This window comes from Patiria miniata, unplaced genomic scaffold (assembly GCF_015706575.1).
Source record: "Patiria miniata isolate m_02_andy unplaced genomic scaffold, ASM1570657v1 HiC_scaffold_5, whole genome shotgun sequence".
NCBI classification, from domain to species: Eukaryota; Metazoa; Echinodermata; class Asteroidea; order Valvatida; family Asterinidae; genus Patiria; species Patiria miniata.
This window is the reverse complement of record NW_024037072.1, coordinates 25223081-25244011: the sequence shown is the minus strand read 5'-3', so window position 1 is coordinate 25244011 and position 20931 is coordinate 25223081. Positions and strand designations below refer to the sequence as shown.

Sequence of the window (20931 nt, the reverse complement as noted above, 5' to 3'; positions counted from 1 at the left end):
TCAAGTAAACTATATTTCATATTTCTTAGCATTAGTTTATAAATGCATTTCAAGTAAATATATATCTAACGTAGGATTGACAACTCAACAATTAGCAAACGAGACGAAATCTCAGTTCTAAGTCTGACACTGAAGACTTTTATTTCTGTTTCAGTCGTTGCCAAAGGAGCACTATAGACCTTTCTAAGCTCGGTTGGCAAACTACATTTTTGCCAACCATGGGTTGCAAAACTATGGAAGGTCCAACACTACAAAAATGAAGAAGAGTTACCGGTATTAAAGAAAACTAAAACATTATTTGATTGTTGGAAATATAACATTGTCTACAAACATACACCATCATAACTACACATGCCTTTTGACTATGTATTGAAAGCGTAATGCGGACATTTTCTGGAAAAATAAGGCCAACCCCGGCTTCAATTTATGTGCCTTGTGGCAGTCCATATAAAATGGCGTCAATGTTTACAAACAAAAGAAAGGTCTATAAAACCCACAGTGTTAACGAGAATTCTGTCCGATACATTTCATTTGTAAAGTTTGCATGGCTGATGATATGATTTGTACATTTTCTTTGCACTTGGGTTCATTTGAGCATATACAGATGCTTGAGTAAGGTGTTCGGTTTTGTTACAGTTTAAACTATGAATGTTGATGGTTTTGGAAGTGTTGGGTTTGAATTTTATCATTATGTTGGTGTAATAACCATATGTAACGCAACATCACTTAATTTTTTTTTTTTCCATGTGACACTTGAGTGTCGCTCTAATCTTAGCCGACAGGTACCTGGTGAATTTGCAGGTCCTGAAATGAGACGTGCCAGGCCATCCTGAACTGAACAAATTTAACGGAAAGATCTTTTATATACCTCACGCTTTCGCATTTTCAGAAGTTAGCGTGGGGCAGCCATCACATCATTCGACCCAAACGATCGACTTGATCACACAGACGGAGCTGAGTCCCGTTTTTTATTTCATTTTTTTTTTTTTGCATCCAGATTTTCCCACATCTAGTGACAGATTGCAGTTTAGCCTAAAGCACGAGAAACACCCTAATCCCCTGACCACTAACTTGGCATAATCTGTTCCAGCATTAACTGATATGATTATTACTAAACTCCAAGCCCCTCCCACCTCATGAATATTTAATTGAGTTGCCTCCCATTGTTGTCTAGGAAGTGGTGATGGAGTCACGTATGTCGCCCTCCACCTGGAACCAGCTTAGTTGTGGGAAAGCAGTGTCACATGACGGTGGTCATGTGATCAGATTCATCTGCAATCAATAAATTAACTCGGGAATTTTTCACTCAAGCAAACTGTCTTAATCACGAATAAATATAATGTTTTTTTTAACAGGTAAGTACAGACAAATAACATGATTTTTTTATAATGAAGTTGGTTCTTAAATTCTCAGTCATCATATATGAATTCTTAAGTATAAATAAAATGTTACTGCATATAGAACACTCTTTTAATAATCTAACTGTAACCCTTCAGGGATGATGACAAATAACCATGCTGTTAGGCTGATAAAAATGTCATTTCTGTTAATTCTCATTTATGTCCCGTACCATTTTCCCCCCACAAGTCTACTTGGCCAAGAGGTCTTGAATGTAAAACCCCAAAATGTGAGGCTTAAGTTTTTTGCCCCCAATTTTTAATGACGTGCTGTGTTAGCATCAGACAGAAGTGGGAGAAAGTTCAGATATACATTAGCTTTGAAAAGTTAACGTGAATGAAGTGGATCTGCTAATAACTATCTGTTTGAGATTTTATTTCTGGGGGCTGGGGTGTTCAACAATTATTGTTTTTTTTTTTTAAATTTTGTTGGATAGTTTTGTGTATTCAAAGGAGCAAAAATGTTACAAAAATTTTGAAAGTGTTAGGTACTTATATTGAATGAGATTAAGAAAATAGTGTAATTACAATATTTTCTTGTTTAATTGGTCGTTCACTTGAGAAATATTTAGGGAGCTTGATCAAGTATGTTGGGGTGGGGGAGGGGGGGGAGGGGGATCGAGGTCCAGCAGCGGGGTCAAGCAGAATCAGCATTCAGCACAATTTCTAACTAATGCAGGAGCTGGAAAAGGTGTGATCAACCATCCTCTGTAGATGGCTTGCACTGCCGCCATCTTGAAGGTGTACTTTTGTGTAACAGGGATGCGCATGAATAGACCTCTTGTGCAATTCGTTGCCAATTGAAAAGACATTTATAACCAAATTTACCTCCAAGATGGCTGCTGAGTGCAAACGATCTATTCATGAATGAACTTTTATGATGTTGCTACCCAACTCTGTCTGATGTAACAAGCAAGTCTCAAGTAGGGGTTGTCGTATGTTAATCTAAAAAGAGTATGAAGCCAGCAGTCCTGTAACAACATAGCTTTCAAAACTGAGTGAGAATGGGCAAATGTTGGCCACGCTTGTGATATTTTGTCAATACTGGCCAATTTGATCTCTATGCCTTCCTCCACCCTTTGAGAGCTATGCAGTACCAGAACTGTTTTACCCGGTAACAAAATTGTTCAATTTGCCATGCTAAAATGTTATGGATCTGTCTTTGCCGAAATGCAGTTTGTTGGTGTTGAGGGCTTGGTGACTGCCATAGTGGACTCCTTCCCAAGTCTTCGTAAGGGCAAGCGACGTCCGCTGTTTGTATTGGCCCTGTGCTGTGTGCTGTTCCTGGCTGGCATCCCGATGACTTGTTATGTAAGATTCCTTTCCAATGTCACTTCTTACCACCATTCTTCAGGATAGAGTGCTGGATTTCCTCGGTTCCCATAAAAGAAGTTAATTTTCTTCACCTTGCACCGAGTGCTGTCAATTACAGTCCGAGTCTCAAGTCGGCGTCATTTGGTTTAAGTCCAAGTCCGAGTCTGTATGAGTCATTTGGTTCAAGTCCAAGTCGTGAGTCATTTGGTTCAAGTCCGAGTTCGAGCCTGTATGAGTTATTTGGTTCAAGTTCAAGTCGTGAGTCATTTGGTTCAAGTCCAAGTCAAATTAAGTCGTGAGTCGTTTGGTTCAAGTCCGAGTTCGAGCCTGTATGAGTCATTTGGTTCAAGTTCAAGTTGTGAGTCATTTGGTTCAAGTCCAAGTCCAATTAAGTCGTGAGTCATTTGGTTCAAGTCTGAGTCCAAGCCTGTATGAGTCATTTGGTTCAAGTTCAAGTCGTGAGTCATTTGGATCAAGTCCGAGTCCGAGCCTGTATGAGTCATTTGGTTCAAGTCCAAGTCCAATTAAGTCGTGAGTCATTTGGTTCAAGTCTGAGTCCAAGCCTGTATGAGTCATTTGGTTCAAGTTCAAGTCGTGAGTCATTTGGATCAAGTCCGAGTCCAATATTAAGTCGTGAGTCATTTGGTTCAAATTGGAGTTGGAGTCTGTATGAGTCATTTGGTTCAAGTCCAAGTCGTGAGTCATTTGGTTCAAGTCCGAGTCCGAGCCTGTATGAGTCATTTGGTTCAAGTTCAAGTCGTGAGTCATTTGGTTCAAGTCTAAGTCCAATTAAGTCGCGAGTCATTTGGTTCAAGTCCGAGTTCGAGCCTGTATGAGTCATTTGGTTCAAGTTCAAGTCGTGAGTCATTTGGTTCAAGTCCAAGTCCAATTAAGTTGTGAGTCATTTGGTTCAAGTCTGAGTCCAAGCCTGTATGAGTCATTTGGTTCAAGTCCAAGTCGTGAGTCATTTGGTTCAAGTCCGAGTCCGAGCCTGTATGAGTCATTTGGTTCAAGTTCAAGTCGTGAGTCATTTGGTTCAAGTCTAAGTCCAATTAAGTCGCGAGTCATTTGGTTCAAGTCCGAGTTCGAGCCTGTATGAGTCATTTGGTTCAAGTTCAAGTCGTGAGTCATTTGGTTCAAGTCCAAGTCCAATTAAGTTGTGAGTCATTTGGTTCAAGTCTGAGTCCAAGCCTGTATGAGTCATTTGGTTCAAGTTCAAGTCGTGAGTCATTTGGTTCAAGTCCGAGTCCAATATTAAGTCGTGAGTCATTTGGTTCAAATCCGAGTTGGAGTCTGTATGAGTCATTTGGTTCAAATCCAAGTCAAGAGTCATTTGGTTCAAGTCCAAGTCCAATTAAGTCGTGAGTCATTTGGTTCAAGTCTGAGTCCGAGCCTGTATGAGTCATTGGGCAATTTGGTTCAAGTCCAACTCCGAGTCCAAGTCGTGAATCATTTGGTTCATGTCCAAGTCTAATTAAGTCGTGAGTCATTTGGTTCAAGTCCGAGTCCAAGTCGTGAGTCATTTGGTTCAAGTCCGAGGCCAAGTCGAAGTCATGAGTCATTTGGTTCAAGTCTATGAGTTTGACTTCTGCCCTTGTGACTCAAGTCAACTCCAAGTCACTGATATTGCAACTTGAGACAGACTCAAAGTCTGAGTCCTGGACTTGAGTCCTAGTCCTACAACACTGCCTCCACCCCTTTCACTGCATATTTTGACCTTTTTCTTCCTCTCTTTGTATTTCCTCTACACTTAGGGTGGTATGTACGTATTCCAGTTGTTTGACGCCTATGCAGCAAGCGGTTTTGCACTTCTGTGGGTAGCTTTCTTTGAGGCGGTGGTCATAGGCTGGGTATACGGTAAGGATCAAACAAGTACTCTTCAACAAATTCAGTATTTGTTTTTTTCAACTTGTATGTTGCTTGTTTGTGGCAAACCATCGTGGAACCATGTTACTCCTCTACTTGATCAGTTACATTGGTTGCCTATACAATCTCGTATACACTTTAAAATCCTTCTGTTGACCTTCCAGGCTCTTCATGATCTTGCTCCCAGATACATATATGTTGAAAGTGAAGGTCCATTCCAACTATCCCCTGCGATCCAATGGGCGCTTGCTTTTAGATTATCCATCTGGGAGAATGCAAAAGGCTATGGGGGATCGTGCATTTGCACAAGCCGCTCCCAGCTTATGGAACCAGCCACCGCCTGAAATTCAGTCTGTTCAGTCTCTAACAGTTTTTAAGACTAAGCGTAAGACTTTTCTTTTTACAAAGGCATTCGTATAAGGTTTTACTATTATCTATTTTAAATGTATGTCTTGTTTTTGTAATTTTAAGTTTCATGGTTTTGACATTGTTTTCTAAAATATCTAGTGTTTTTTTTTACATTTAAGGCTAATGTTTAATTCGAATTTGTACTTTTAATATTTTAGCTACTGTTCAGATTTTGTAATGCGCATTTGAACATTTTATGGTATATGCGCATAATAAATGCAATTTTATTATTTTATTTTATTCCAACCCAAAAATCCTCAACTGCTGGTCGCTACCCTCATAATCACCTTTTAATCCAACAGTATATGAAGGAAGTCTGGAGTGTGGCCTAGTGGCTGGGATTCACATCTCATGATCAGAGGGTCTGGGGTTTGAATCCTGCTGCTACCCATTGTGTCCTTGGGCTAGCCACTTCACCCCACTTGCCTCTCTCCACCTTGGAGCATGGGTACTGGCATTAGCTGGGGAGAAACCTGCAATGGCATCCCATCCAGGGGGAATAGAAATATTCTCAGTCGTTTCATGCCACTGAACCTGGAGATAAACACCGGCCTGATGGGCCACATTGGCACATGACAGACTTTGCTGTATGAAGAAAAATTTAAAAAGTCAAAAACGGACAGCAGTGCAGTAAACTTTAAAAAAAAGTATTAGATCCAGTTGTACTAAATAGGGCACAAAGTTTGATAAGAAATCTTTGTCTGATCTCTCTCTCTCTTTGTCTGTGTAAAGGGGCCGACAATTATTACAATGATTTCAACAAGATGCTGAATTTTCGTCCGAATCCTTACCTGAAAGTCTGCTGGATGTTCCTCACTCCACTATTCACCTTGGTGAGAGAAGTCATTCATTTTTTCATGTTGCCCATCCAATGTGCTATCCCCTGTCTTGCCATACCCAGTTCATCTTGTGCCTTCAAGAGCCCCCATCAGGGAGCACATGCAAGTCCTTCCCCCCGCCCCCTTCCGCAAGACTTGTGTTCCCCATGTGCCCCAGCTCAGAATTTTGGGGAGGCAAAAATACAAACTTGTTAAGTCTTTGAAAACTGGTAGAAGAAACGTGTACAAAACCTATGGAGAAAAAGTCTGGAATTTAGGAGAAGGAAAAAAAAATTAAAAATTAAAAATCTTAATATGCAACTTCCCCCCCCCCTTCCGCAAGACTTGTGTTCCCATGTGCCCCACTTCAGAATTTTGGGGAGGCAAAAATATAAACTTTTTAGTCCTTGAAACCCATCGATTTACCAAAGTGCCAAAGTGGACTGGTAGAAGAAACGTGTACAAAACCTATGGAGAAAAAAATCTGAAAAGGAGTAGAGAAAAAAAAGAAAAAGAAAGAAAGAAATCTTAACGAAAACAAGAGCTGTTTCTGTGTACACTGAAACAGCGAATAAAACAGCATTTATATAGTGCAATATGAATCAAAGATTCCTCAAAGCGTTTAACAATAGAACAAGAAACAATAAAAATATTCCCAATTAAAAACTGAACTTGGTTACAAACTAAGGCTAGGTTTACACTATGTTCCAGGCGGCCACGGCAATCACGTTTCTGGCCACCGTGGACAGATTTTTAAACTGTCAAAAAATTTGCATGTGCATTCCCCGGCATCTTACCGGTCCTTTCAAGTTTTGTCAAGTTTTGTCACGTTCTGCCGCGTTTAGCGGGCGTTTTGTCACGGTTGCTGCGCGTTTTGTCGCGTTTTGCTTCGTTGCTCACGGCAAGCTAGGGTGTACGGTAGCCGCTTTGTCGCGTTCAATCACGGCGTGTCCAGATGTGTCACGGTTTATAGGCCAGGTGCGATGCGGCGAGTTGCGTTCTACTACGGTCTGATACGGCGAGCGGTCTGGGAGGGAGTTGCTTGGGAGGCTTTCTTTTCATACCGTGGGCATAAACTTGCTCCGAAGCTGCCCGGCGTACACGTTTCATCCATAGAAAGCCTTGACAGAATGCGAAAAACGTGTCAGACTTTGATTAGAACGTGAGGGACCCCAGAGGGACCCATCAGAACGTGACAGGCCGGGAGGGAACGTACTGGCATTCGTGGTAGACCGCGGGCCGAACCGTAGTGCGCCTATGAGCCTCCGGGACTCAGCAGCCTCTTTCCCCCCACGGCCCATCACAGATACCGTGATAGACCGTGGGAAAACTTAGCAGGACCTAAAAAAACTTGACTACGGAGAAAAAAAAATTGCCAAAATCCCACGCCGCACTACGTTTCGGGCAAATGGGGCTGCCGTGACCGCCGGGAACATAGTGTAAACCTAGTCTTAGGCCGGACCAGCTGTTGTCTAAAGGATTAATCGTTGAAAAAAAACCTATAAAATACTGTAAACTTTAACTGTACATCTCAGCATTGATGTGTCTACAATTTAACTGTAAAAGTAATGTACAACATTTACTTTTGCTGTAATTTTCAAAAATGAATGGATTTGGGGATTAGTGTTTTATAGCAAATATTGTTATACTGACCTGTTTAAAGCTATAGTCCATCATTTGCAGCTATCCAAAAAGTAACTGGCATAATTATTGTTGAAAAACATACTTGGTTGAAAGATAGTAAGGGGACTAAACTCCCTGTGAAATTATTCTTTCTAGCAAGCTGTCTTTTTGAAGAAATCAACGAAAGAAGGCCTTTCCAACGGTGCGTCTTAAGAAGCACCGTTGGAAATTTCTGTTAGTAGTTCGGTTTTTTATTCGGCGAAGCGCGCGCAAGCGTTGGCACGATGCACGCGCACGCGCAGTTGCTATAATTCATCGGATCGGTGCGCGACATCGCGTAGCTGTAATCGGCTAGTAAGACCGTGTCTCTGACGCTGAATTCAGGCCCAATTCAAAACATGATTCAGCAACTTTTGATTTGAAATCGAGATCCTAGAATGTTGTTTTTCTCGAAATATACAGCTGAAGCTGAGCTGAAACTTCATCAGGTTAGTTGTTCAGCACCCTGCTTTAGATTTTGAGCACTTTTGTTGCTTCAAACGAACAAAATGCACAAATATCAAATGATGGACTATACCTTTAAATTTTTGGTTCATAGATGCTGGAAATCCAAGAAAAACGTGGTTTTCTTGTAGTCTGGTTGCCTGACCAGATCGGGGAATTGCCATTAATAGTCAGGGAACCAGACAAGCTTGCTTGCACCCTGTTCACGGATGTGTTGACCGATTGCAAATAAAACTGCGAACTAACTAAATTTGGTTAATTGGGGGCAATATTTGAAAAAAAAGGTCGGCCGACCATTGTTGGAAATTGATACAAAAATTTCCAATTTTCTTGAAAATGACAGCACACTCGGTGCCATGCGATTTCTGCAGGATGCTGAGACTATATATTATTCACTTAAAGCCAAGTAAGGTATTTCATGATTAGTTCAGTAGTTTTGTCTTGCAAATGTTGTATATTACCTTTAAAATTGCCGTGTCTTGTCATGTGCAGGGAGTTTTCATCTTCAGCTGTGTGAGCTATAAACCTTTGGTCTACAACGATTACCAGTATCCACCATGGGGCCAGGCATTGGGTTGGATAATGGCTACTGCCTCCATGGTGCAAATCCCCATCTTCTTCATCTATAAGATGCTGACAAGTAAAGGATCACTCCGGGAGGTAGGAACATGACCTTGGATATCCCTTGAGGGAGGGGGGGGGGGGGGGCTTGTCCAGTCTTTACTGTGATTGACTTGTGGTTGTGTAAAAAACAAATGAGAATTCCTTTAACCCAGTAGTGTTGTGCAAACCCAGCCCGAAACCAAAACCGATCCGGGTTGGGTCAGTTTGTCCGTCATTTCAGTCGGGTCGGTTTGGTTTCGATTTTGTGTTTGCGATTTTCCGGTCGGATCGTGTCGGTTAAGCCATTATTGGGAAAACCCGAAATAAACCCCCCCAAAAAGCGAAACAGTTAGGAACTCACACGGTCTAATATTTATGGCAGAGTCACAGTGCCAGGTATATGACCATTAAATGATTTGCGGTCTATCATGCACGGTTTATAACAGTTTAGGCCCACCAGTGGGTCATATTGTTACTGCCATACTATGATTCAGTTACTGAGAGACGAGGATTTTTATGTGACGCGGCTAAGTCCAGGCACAAAAAGCGAACACAATTGCCCAAGCCAGATATTCGGTTTGTAAGGTCGGTTCGACGTCGGGTTGGTTCGGGTTGGTTGTTCTTGAATTTTTGTCGGGTTGGGTCAGGTCGGGTCGGGTCGGATTGGTTTTAGGAAGTTCGGATCGGTTTCGGTTCGGATTCGGAGTTGCACTTGTGCTACATTGCACTACCTCCCTGTATTTACTTGTGATGGATCCATATATCAGGCGGTTTGGGACGATATAACCCTTTATTCACTGTGCTGCCCAAAACAGGTTCTGTGCTTGCAAGAAAAGTGTTGAATTTGTTTTAGTTGACGCTTTTATACATGTAATGGTAATAAGCCAGTTTAGTATTTCAACTGCGCATGCGCACAGTGATATGGGTCACGAGTCATTCAGGGTAATCGAACGCTCATCAAAGGTGCATGAACGAGCAAGGAGACGAGTGCACTTTGCTCGCGTGTTAATTACGAGCAGAAAGGGCATTCGCGTAACCTTGCGTAACATCATGTCACGTAACCTTTGACCTGGACTACTTCATCGAGATACCCAACTGGCTTATTGTAAGTGCAGCGTTTCGTGGTTGGCAGAGCCATTGAATATAAGCCAAGTGTAATTTTTATCTTGTAGCTGCTGACTTCAAAAGCTCTTTTTCTTTGGCCATTGTCTCTATAGCGTTGGAACTACCTGACCACTGCCAAAGTGCAGGCGCATCAGGTAGCAGGGTACTTTGATGAAGACGTGCCAGAGCAGCAGATGATGACTACAATTCCCTCTGCACCAGCGACGAGGATGGCCAATGGGGAGGAGCCTCCATCCTACGATGCGGCCATGAGCGTCGAAACAGCAGAAAAAGGAGTAAATACCCCAGAATCATTTTAAGCTCTGGTGGAAGGGTGTTTATTGTTTTCTCTATTTCCCTTTGTAGTCCAATGTAGCGAAAGAGTCCACAATTTACAGAGTTGTAAAATATAGTGATCAGTTTTATCATGAACAAAACTTTAACGGGATTTAGCTATTCTACTGCATATACGATAGATACTAGCTAAGTTGTCTTTACCCCTACCTGTACCAGTCATGTCCCTTACAAAAATGTCCCATGGCGATTTCCCATGGGATCGCCATGGCGATTTCCCATGGTGATTTCCCATGTGGTACATAGGGTTTTGGACCCCATGTACCCATGGGATTTTTCCCATGGGACTTTTCCCATGGAATTAACCCCATGTATCACATGGGATTTTTCTCATGGAATTTTCACCATGAGATTTTTCCCATGGCTTGTTTCAGAATACATGTATATACCTCATTATATTTCCCTAGTACCTTTCCATAGCAGCATCCAATATCTGCATTATGGTTTTACCCCATGTCAATTACATTCACACATTGGGGAGTGGCCATCATGGGATTCCGAAGGTGATTGTCCCACGTATGGCAGTTAGGGGAGTGTCGAAGCACTCTAAAATTACATCGCAAATGTCAATACATATTTGACAAGCACAGTTCATGAGCTTTACAAAAACGAAAACATCTTTCCAGTTGAAAAAAAATATCGTTGAGTTATGGCCAATCGAAAACAAGCTCCACTTTCTCATTTTGCCCACGGCGACTGATATTTGAAACTTGCATCTGTGAGAGAGGTAGCCAGTAGAGGGCAGAACAGAACAGTAAACATTTAAGAACTTAAGCAAAACTGCCCTTTTCGATACTGCAACTTCTTCTAAACAGAGAAATGACCCTTGTTGCATAATTAAAAAGGAGAAGCATTGCATTCCTAATGAGGGACAATTAAGACTGTGGACAAAATGAAAAAGCAGCATTTTCTTCTCAAATATTAATTGGCCATTATCATTTTTCTGATTAGAAAGACCTTTTCGTTGCTGAAAAGCTTAACTAAACTTTTTAAATATGCATCAATATTTGTGATGTATTTTAAAAAAAAAGGAGGATGCTTTTTGGGGGAACACCCTGCCTATGACATTCATACAAACCAGAATCACAGTCAGTTTTGTTTTGAATGGTATCAAAGAATTCATGCAGTAAGTTGCAACCACAACTGTGACCCGTTCTGTCCAAATCAGACTTTTCTGGGCATAAGGTCAAAAATGATATCGTTGCATAGCTGTTAAAATATGTTTTTTTCCTTATTTAATAATAATAGGTGGTTTAATTTTTGGAAATTGGTCATTCCTGGGCAGAGTCATACTATTTTTAAGTTCATTGTGTCGAAAAGTAGAAAACGGAGAAAATGGCCACAAACGTCACAAAACAGTAATTTCTTTAACTGATATACCTTAACAAATCATCAAAAATACTATATTTAGAGTTCAAATTAGGGTTTCAAACTTTTATAGTATATTTTAGACATGTTCAGGATTACAAATATGCAAACATTAGAAAATTGAAAAAAATCACCCCCACTGCGTTTTTTTGGCCCTATCTTAATTTCAACCTCTGCCCAGAAGCGTCTGCTTTTGACAGAACAGGTCTGGCCTTGTTGTCTCTCAAGGGCAGCAGCGGATCCATTCTTTTTTCAGCGCGTTTGGACAATGTTGGGGGGCAATCGTGCAATCGAAAGTTTGGAAAAAGTGTAAATACCGGTATATTGTGGATAGTTAAGGCGTTCAATATTTGAGAGATTCACTGTACAGTACGAGCCTGAGTTAGAGATGCAAATTCTGTTGTACTTGGCACAAAAGCAAAAACACTTAAAAGCTTTTACTCTTAAAGCATGTGCACCATTAAAGACGTTTGTCTTTCTGTTGTACCACACCCAAATAATAAAATGATACGTGATCAACTTCAGGACAATATATGCAGGGAATGGACCATGAAGAAGTGGCTGCTTTGAGACAGAAGCTTTGATACAGAGCACTGCATTATGAGCCCCCCAAATGTTGGATTAAAGTACATTCGACACCTATATTAGTAGTTGTTCAGTAATATTTTGCACAGACTTTGAAGTGAGACTAGAATCGATCTGTGTACACTGTGATTTCAAGATGGTTAAGGATTTTTAATCATGATACCTTTATCTTTATTTATATCTATATCGGCCATTTTTCGTCGGTCATATTATACACTTAAATCAGTGGGAGTTGAGATAGGGGTTTAAAAAAGACGTTTAAAAATTGAACCTAAGCTACAATATTGTGTAAAGTAATCTTCTTTTAAACAAAATCTACAAAACAGAACCAGACGTGTATTTATTATAACAAAAGTCCGTAAGCCATGTAAAACTCCCAACCTGTGGCATTGGACGTGAAAACTACCCATAAACAACTTGTTATTATTAATAATTTCTGGTAATGAAACCAAGGATTCCTCAAAAGTGCCCTGTGCACTGTAGCTCGCAAGCCAGAAGAAACCTGTAGAGAGAAGACACTGAGAAGAAATGACAGTTTTTGATGTGAGAGGAAAACCCTAGAAGAATATTCTGGGGGGAAAACCCACGGAATCAGGTAGGGACTGAAAAGCCAAGCCACCTATTGGCCTAGGCGGGATTCGAACCAGGGTCACAGCGGTGGACAACGAGGAAAGTACCGCTATACGCAGACCTGACTCTCTTATAGTTTAGGGTTTGTGTCATCTGTCATAGGATATCATACGGTGATGCAGACAGTGCCACTCATAATTTCTAGAATAAGTTGCAGCCACCTGTGGAGTAGACAAGTAAAACTGTTTTGTGTCAAACTTTTACAATTTTATCACTGGGTTCAGACAGCATTTCACCCCATTTTCATGTTTACAATCTGACCTCATTGCACCCTGTGGACCGAAGCAAATCAGAATCACTTAGGGAGGCCCCTATTAATGGCGGATGCATTGTGCCAGCTGTTATTTAGAGCAGCCGTTATATGATACAGTGGCTTTTGTAACAGCAACACAATGCCTCAGCCATGAGTGGAGGCTTCGTGAGCACACAGTTAATCCGTGTGTGGATTAGTCTGGCATGTATGGACATACACGTAGCTAAATAAAATGTGACTAAAATCCAGGTGCCTCTGGATTGTGAAGTGATCCTGTTGTAGGGTCCTAGGCAGCCAAGATAAACGTGTGAGGAGAGAGAACGATATTGTACTGAGCTGCAGTCCCGTTGCATTTCCACTGTACAGTGAGTGACTTGCTCAGTTCTTAGAAGTAGTGCACTTCTGTAGTTACTAACCTACATTTAGTGCTTTTGGTGTCGCCTAATCAAAGTTTTGCGAGACGCTAACCAGTCCTAAATTCTGTATGATCGTAGACCCGTAGATCCTTATGAAGTAATAACCCTGTATGACCGTAGCCTTGTATGTACCGGTAGGTAAATTATTTTGGATTTGCTCTCATTTTATAAACTAGTGCACAGTGCCCGTCTAAAATGTGCATGTTCGGGAAGCGCAAATTGCTTTGCCGCTGGTATTGGTTGCATGCTTGCATAATGTTTTGAGAAGTGCTCGTGCAAACAACGCACGCGATTCAATGGTGTTGTTTTCACAGGTTGAACGCACACTCGCGTCAAAGTTTGTGCCAAGTTTGAAGTTGTTTGGGCGAGTGGTTCTCGAAAAAGCTGCAAAAAAGCAGCTTTTATCATCAGCTTTATGGGATGTAGGACAAGTTTTTATTGTGACAGAGATCAAATGCCAGTAATTTTCACCTTTTTATTACACTTGTGGATCAACACATTTGAAACAAATGGACTTCTGTTGTAGTCCTTCTTTACAATGCGTTTTTTTTTTTTTTTAAATTGGTCTTGATTTGGTTTGTTTGTCGTAGGGACTCCTTGCGGATAACAGCGTGTAAAGCTTGCCAAGTGTAGTTATAGGGGGAAGCCAGTGGTAAAAAGGTTCTCTATAGCAAATGCAATTCTACAACCACAACGCTTCTCTCGACTTTTACCACCATCATCATCCTTATCATCATCATCTTCCAACTCGCTCCTCTGTTCATCCACATCCAAGGCTCACACTGCTGCTTTGCTACTTCCACCAACTTTGACACTTCTTCAGCCCATCGCGAGAACGGACGACCTCCTCCGGATTTGGCTTTAAGCCCCGCCCACCTTTGGTTTGAAGCTCCGCCCACCTTTGGTTTGTATTCATCTCTTACGGTGTTTTATGACCGGGTTTGATTACACTACCCTGGTCACCTAACCAAAAATCGTGATCTAATTGGTCAGTTAACACTTTCATCATTCAGTTAAAGGTACATATGATCATCTGCTTTTTGCAAATTCTTTTCCCCCCGTTTGAAACTACAAAAGTTCTCAAAAATTTTGTGGGGTGCATGTAACAACTAACCTGTTGGAAGTTGTAGCCATGTGGCTACAAACATCATGTTCTTGGAGGATCTCGATAACTTGTATGATGGTAAAAGTGGGGGAAAAAACTAAAATGAATTATAACAAACATGTTTTTGCTGTTTGTTCTGTTCTGTTTTTACATTCGATAATTTTTTTTTTACATTTTCTTTTCTTTTGAAAGGCAAAGCCAATTAATTATTGCAACAATTTAACAATCAGTATTTTCAGTTGGAACGTGTTTTGTATTAGTTTTAGATCAGTGTTGTAAGTATAAAAATCTTCAAGAAATATCCAAACGTACCAAGCAATTCCACATTTCTGTCAGGATTCACAAGGAGAACTGGAGACTCTGAATTTGGCACTTGAGACCTTAAAGTGGAGTTTCTTTTTGAATAGCTATTTTTTTTAGCAATACAAAAGTTATGCACTTGTGAATGAGACGTCAAACAAAACGTTTAGGTAGGGAATAATTAGTTTACAACTTTCAAACTATTTGCAGACCGACAATTATTTAGGCGCATCTTTTTTTGCGTAATGGTTGCAAAAGCAACCAACAATAATACCTTTAGATAAGGTATAAGGTAAAATTTTCAGAGGGTTAAAAAATGTCCAAAATAGTAAATAATTCTCGTGCGAATTGAAAACTCATCAGAAGAAAATCATTTGAGATAACAAACAGCAAAAGTAGAGCAACTTTAAGATTTCTGTTTAAAACTAAATAATGCTGTGTGATCATTGTAAATTTGTATTCCCGTTAACGCACGAAAAGCATGAACTGAAATTATAGTGATTAAATATGTTAATTTTTTTATGTGTTTAAATTAATTTTTAATATCACTCAGTTTTAAGTGGACCAATAATTTTAGCACAGGGAATGATAGCAAAGTTACTGACATACCGGTAGCAGATATTAGTGTATCTAAGAAAGCTGAACAAACCCTAAACAAAAAGGGACTTTTTATGTTTGAGCAAACGTTAGGGTCTTCAAAGTGAAAACGGCATTCACTTTAATAGACTGGAACATCAGAACTGACTAACTGAGTATTTTGCGTTTGTTTATGGTGTTAATCCAGGATACACACGTGCATCACCATCGATAAATCGAGGACAGAAACCGAATCGAGGACTCCTGGGTTGAAAACGTGTACAAAACCAATGAGAGCTCTTGCGAAAAAGAAGTACAAACAAAGAGAAAGGGAAGAGGAACACACAAAAATCCTTGATTTACACCATAAACAAACGTGTATGTGTGTGTGTGTGTTAAGTTGGAGATATTTATCTTGGACAATCGTTTTATTCAAAACCTTGAATACATGTCTATAGGGTCCTTGAAGTAGTAACTTTTGACCTTATTCTAGAGACTTTTTAGATATTCATTTTAGCCATCTGAAACTTAAAAAAACTTAATATCCATCCTCCCCTCCCCCACCCTTTATCAATCTGGTCATCAGTTTTTGCCCCACCGCCACTCCCACAACACACTCGCACTAGCAAGCTATTTCATGACCATTTTCACAAAAACACGCCTTGATTTCAACATCAGTTTGATCCTTTTTTTTCTGGTTTAGAATAACAGGGAAATAATCAAATAATGGACAAATTATAGCTGTTGGTCAAACCCAAGGAGAAAAATTTGAGAAAAACTGTGGGGTTCGTTTGCTGTTAAACCAGATTATCCAAAGGCCCATGTTATCGATCAGTTTGTCTGACTTTTAACCAGTGGATTGAAAATGTTGTTATTGATCAACTGTTTTCCTTTTCCGTCAAAGGCCAGGTCACATTTGTGCAAGATGGCAAACACCTGTACAGTTTTTGTAGCAAAGACACAGAGACACATGACGTGATTTGTTGCGCACCAAGTTGAAGATACATAACAAATTCAAATCACTTTTTTTTTATCAGTGAGCTGGATAAAAGATTGATGTGTTATCTCAAAGCAATTTTGCATCCCCCTCCCACGATTTGTTGTTTTCAATGACCCTCCCCCCGGCCACCACAAAAAAAATGAAAAAAATATAACAACCCATAATTGAACCATTTCATTTGTAAAACCATGCTTGTCACTTACATCAACATGATGGCACATGGTGGTGGTGGTGGGGACATTTGATCAAAAAAATAACATGCATTGAAAAAGGTTCATTGGGAATTTAATTATACTAACGCCTTTTATTTGTCCGTATACAGGTTTATCGGGTATGAGTATTTCTACGCTGTAAACTGAATGCTTATCTTTACATTTGTGTTTTCATTTCAACTAATTTTGTCTTTGGCAATGTAAAATAATTTATGATAATTATGCTGTGTATTGAGTGTGTATTAATTTCCTTCAAAAGGATTTTTTAAAAATTATATAAGACAATCTTATTGTGGTTTTAAATTGAAAGTATAATAACAAAAACACTACATTGTATACAACATCTACATGTATATACTCTATGCACAAGTACCCCCTCAACGGTTAAAAAGGGAGAAGTGGGAGGGACCGCTAGTGGAAACACTGAAACGCATTGCTGCCGATGCCCGCACATTATTATTTTATCTTACATTACCAGCCAGATATTCTTTGCACTTGTAAGTGGAGTGCTGTGGCTTCGTGGTTAAGGGCACTGATTCGTGGTCTGTGGGTAAAGCTGCAGGTCGTGGGTTCGAGTCCTGGCGGGGTCAAGGTGCGTGCGCCCTTGAGCAAGGCACTTTGTCACTCATTGCTTCTCTCCACCCAGGAGTGGGGAGTACCCACCTATGAGGGCAGTGATGGTTATTGTGATTGAATTAGCTTCCTTGCGCCTAACAGGCAGCATCGAGCTGTATACTCCCCAGGGAGCTGAGATGGTATATGGAATGTTTAATTGGCCCAATGATTAGGGATAATAATAATGTAAAGCGCTTTGATCTTAGTTAAAAGCGCTATGTAAGAACCTGTTATTATTATTGTTATTATTTATACCCACCCAATATTTAAACCGTGGTGCAGTGCATAACCCAACCGTTTCCGATTCAAATGAAACATTGCATACAAAACTTTGATAAAATCTGCAAAAAGCGAACAGCCGAAGAGGTGTATAGAGGGAGTAGCTTAGAAGTGTAAGGAGGAGAATGATTCTTTTAGGATTGTCGTGCAGCTGATATTATGTAGCACTTACAATTGCATGTTTCAGTCATGTTGACATTAATTGCCAGTTTCTCAATCTGAGACTTTAAACTGATCTCACCTCGAAGACTTCTTGGCCGGGATGTCACGCCAAAATTGACTCCCCCCCCCCCATAAAAAGAGGGTCTTTCTCTGCACCTTGTTTTATGATTTATTAAGATGTAATAATCATGTTTGGCCAGTGGCCATACAACTCATGTTTGAAAGCTATGGTAAAGATCCGATCATAAAATGGTGCTTTTAAATTCACTGAAATACATGTAGTTTACCGATAGGCTTACCCAAAAGATTGGTCATTTATTATAGAAAGTTGTGTCCTGCGCTTCATATGCGTTTGGGCACATGGATTGGCCTTGTACTATTAAACTTCAAAAGTGTCTCCGTAATTATTTGACCCGGTTAGCCCAACAAAATGGGTCGAAAATCGCAAGAGCTTCTTTTGAGTTAATGATTCTTAAAAAAAAAAACCTATGCAGTTCTTGTAAAATGCTGATGAGTACTTTAGTTAATAAATTCAACTCGTTAATGCACCAGTCCTTATTTCCAGCATTTAGAGTTCAGACTCGTCACTTTGACACGGGGAGTCAGGGAATGCAAAACAGTTTTTTCGATGACTATTTTTTTTAGGCCCTACCCTTTGCCTACTTGATTCAATTTTGTGTTGTTGTTTTATTAAAACTCCTCTGGAAACATGCATTGTCAGCCTTGTTATTACTTGGGTCAGTATTGGTCAAGACCCCCATTGGTTTATACACAGTATGCCAGGAGGTATTAAGGAAGAACATTTTGACCGTTTGTGACCTCTGTGCGTCTATTGTATGGAATTAAAAAAAAAAAACCTCATGCAGCTTATATAATAGGGTGTGTGCAAATAGAATTTATTTTGTTTGTAACATGTGGTTTGTTTAATCTTCATATTAGAATGGAACTTAAATCTGTATATAAATTGCGTTGACATTCAATGTATTGGGATTTTTAGTATTAATATTGAATATGTGTAGTTTTGTGTACAGGGGCATTGTTTTTTTTAAAGTGATTTTGTCGAGTAGCTGATAAGGCCAGTGACAAGCACAACATTGTATTACAATTGGTTACCAGCCACAGCACCATGCAGTGTGTAGTGAGTATTGACTGGTTCCCGTCGGTTTTGCCGCGTAGGTAGGTTTTGACTCGGGGAACAAAGTTGCTCTAAAATGAGGCACCAGATCTAGGTTAGTCTTCTCTCAAGTCAACCCTTCCAAGTTGTTCCAGAGCGTAGTTGTGTATTTTGAATGGTGCTGGGCGAAGAATGCATCCACTCCATGCCTGTGCCAAGTCTAGATAGTATGTTTTGATTGTCTAGTGCAGCTGACATACAATGAAATTTATAAAAAAAAGTTGCACCGAATGCACTCATTTATGCAAATATATGTAAATTAATTATTTCCAAAAAAATGGGGGAAGTAAAAGCCAGAAGCAATCATCCACGTGGTCGTTCTTGGTTTTTCAGTGAAATTTTTGTTGTAAATTTAGGATCAAAAAATTGTCTAACTTCTCCATTTCCACTAAACGCCCAATACGGGAAAGTGTTAAGTAGCAAGCAAATGGACCAAAAACATAATGACATCACACTTTGTTTACGTATGGGAGCCAGGTGGGTCTCATGATCATCCTGGCTCCCATAATTATGTAAACAAAGTGTGACGTCATTATGTCCAAGGGCTATTGTGCATCTTTCTCCTGAGAAACGTTTACCTCGGTTCTTATCTGAGCTCATTTGTAATCTTTCAGATATTATTTTCGTGCATTAATTTCAGCCCTTGACAAGTCACATTTGACAGGTACTGGCCTTCGGCTTCTTGTAATGTTTAATCGATCAATATGATTAATCGATCAATATGATTAATCGATCAATATGTATTCCACAAAAAAAAACCGATCAAAGTGATTGGAAAACTACTAATCTGATCACCAAGTTGGCTTGTCATTAATTTGGTTTGTCCTGTACATATTGTCACACACATAATGCCCCGACAGCTATCTGCATTCTTATGTAGCTGGAGTTACCTCAGCCCTATATCTATTACAACAACCCAATGATAAAATATAGGGCTGAGGTAACTCCAGCTAATTATTATGCATGTAAAGCCCTCCTATGCAAACATGCGTTCTGTGCCAAGGTGCCCTTTCAGTCGAAATCAAACAAGTGACTGTTTTCAACAGTCAAGAATTCCCAGCCTACATAAAGCAGGATCGACTGTTTAAGTAACTTGCAACGGCTATGCTTTGACTCCGGGTGAGTGATAAAACAGCTGTGACCACAACTTGCTGGCATTGTCTAATGACCCAATTTGACTTGTCACAGTGCTTGCTTGACATGTGATCTGATTGGGCCAATTTCATAGAGCTGCTTAAGCACACAATTTGCTTAAGCACAAAAACGTCTTGCTTAATAAAATCATGTTTACCGGCCAAAACTCCATGCGATTGTTATGCTAAGTAAGCAACAGCTAAATACCAGTCACAAGCAATGTACATCACGTGGAGTTTTGGCCGGTAACCTAATATTACTAAGCAATGTTTGTTCGTGCTTAAAGCAAATTTTGTGCTTAAGCAGCTCTATGAAATTGGGCCACAGTGTCTAGCCTTTGTTAAAAAGTATAGCAGGGGAAGTGGAAGTGAATGCTGATTGTCTGTGACTTGTTAAAGGTATAGTCCATCATTTGCAGCCATCCGAAAAGTAACTGGCGTAATTATTGTTGAAAAACATACTTGGTTGAAAGATAGTAAGGGGACTAAACTCCCTGTGAAATTATTCTTTCTGGCAAGCTGTCATTTTGAAGTTATCAACGAAAGAAGGCATTTCCAACGGTGATTCTTAAGAAGCACCGTAGGAAAATTTAAATTAGTAGTTCGTTTTGTTATTCAGCGCAGCGCGCACAAGTATTGGAACGACGCACACGCGCGCGCGGTTGTTATAATTCGTCGGATCAGTGCGCGACGTCGCGTATAGCTGCAATTCAAAACAATTCAAAACATGATTCAGTAACTTTGGATTTGAAATTGAGATCTTAGAATGCTGTTTTTCTCGGAATGTACAGCTGAAGCTTAGCTGAAACTTCATCAGGTTAGTTGCTCAGTATCCTTCATTAGATTTTGAACTCTTTTGTTGCTTCAAACGAACAAAATGCACACATTACAAATGATGGACTGTAGCTTTAAATAGCAGGAGGGTTAATTACACAAATACCTAATGGAGAGTCATAGTTGAATCCATCACAAGTCAAGTCGCAAGCTATTAACCTATACTGTGCCAAAATCATTCCTTTGTTATTTATATGTTATTACTTATGACTGGAATTGTGAAAAGGACCTTGCACTAATTATTTCACTTTTGACCGGCATTGTGATGGACTGCTGATGAACTCGACTACAACACTGA

The 20931-nt window shown here is 40.0% G+C and overlaps 1 protein-coding gene across 1 annotated transcript in view; it reads left to right on the top strand.

The window, feature by feature from the left end:
* LOC119740213 (sodium- and chloride-dependent taurine transporter-like) overlaps positions 1-16779 on the top strand; it is a 77346-nt gene extending 60567 nt beyond the window's left edge. The window contains exons 9-14 of the mRNA XM_038215428.1: positions 2574-2708; positions 4466-4568; positions 5718-5818; positions 8423-8590; positions 9751-9933; positions 13834-16779. Coding sequence (XP_038071356.1) covers positions 2574-2708; positions 4466-4568; positions 5718-5818; positions 8423-8590; positions 9751-9933; positions 13834-13860 — 717 coding nt within the window. The 3' untranslated portion in view covers positions 13861-16779. The remainder of the gene's footprint in view (positions 1-2573; positions 2709-4465; positions 4569-5717; positions 5819-8422; positions 8591-9750; positions 9934-13833) is intronic.
* Positions 16780-20931: the final 4152 nt, after the last annotated feature.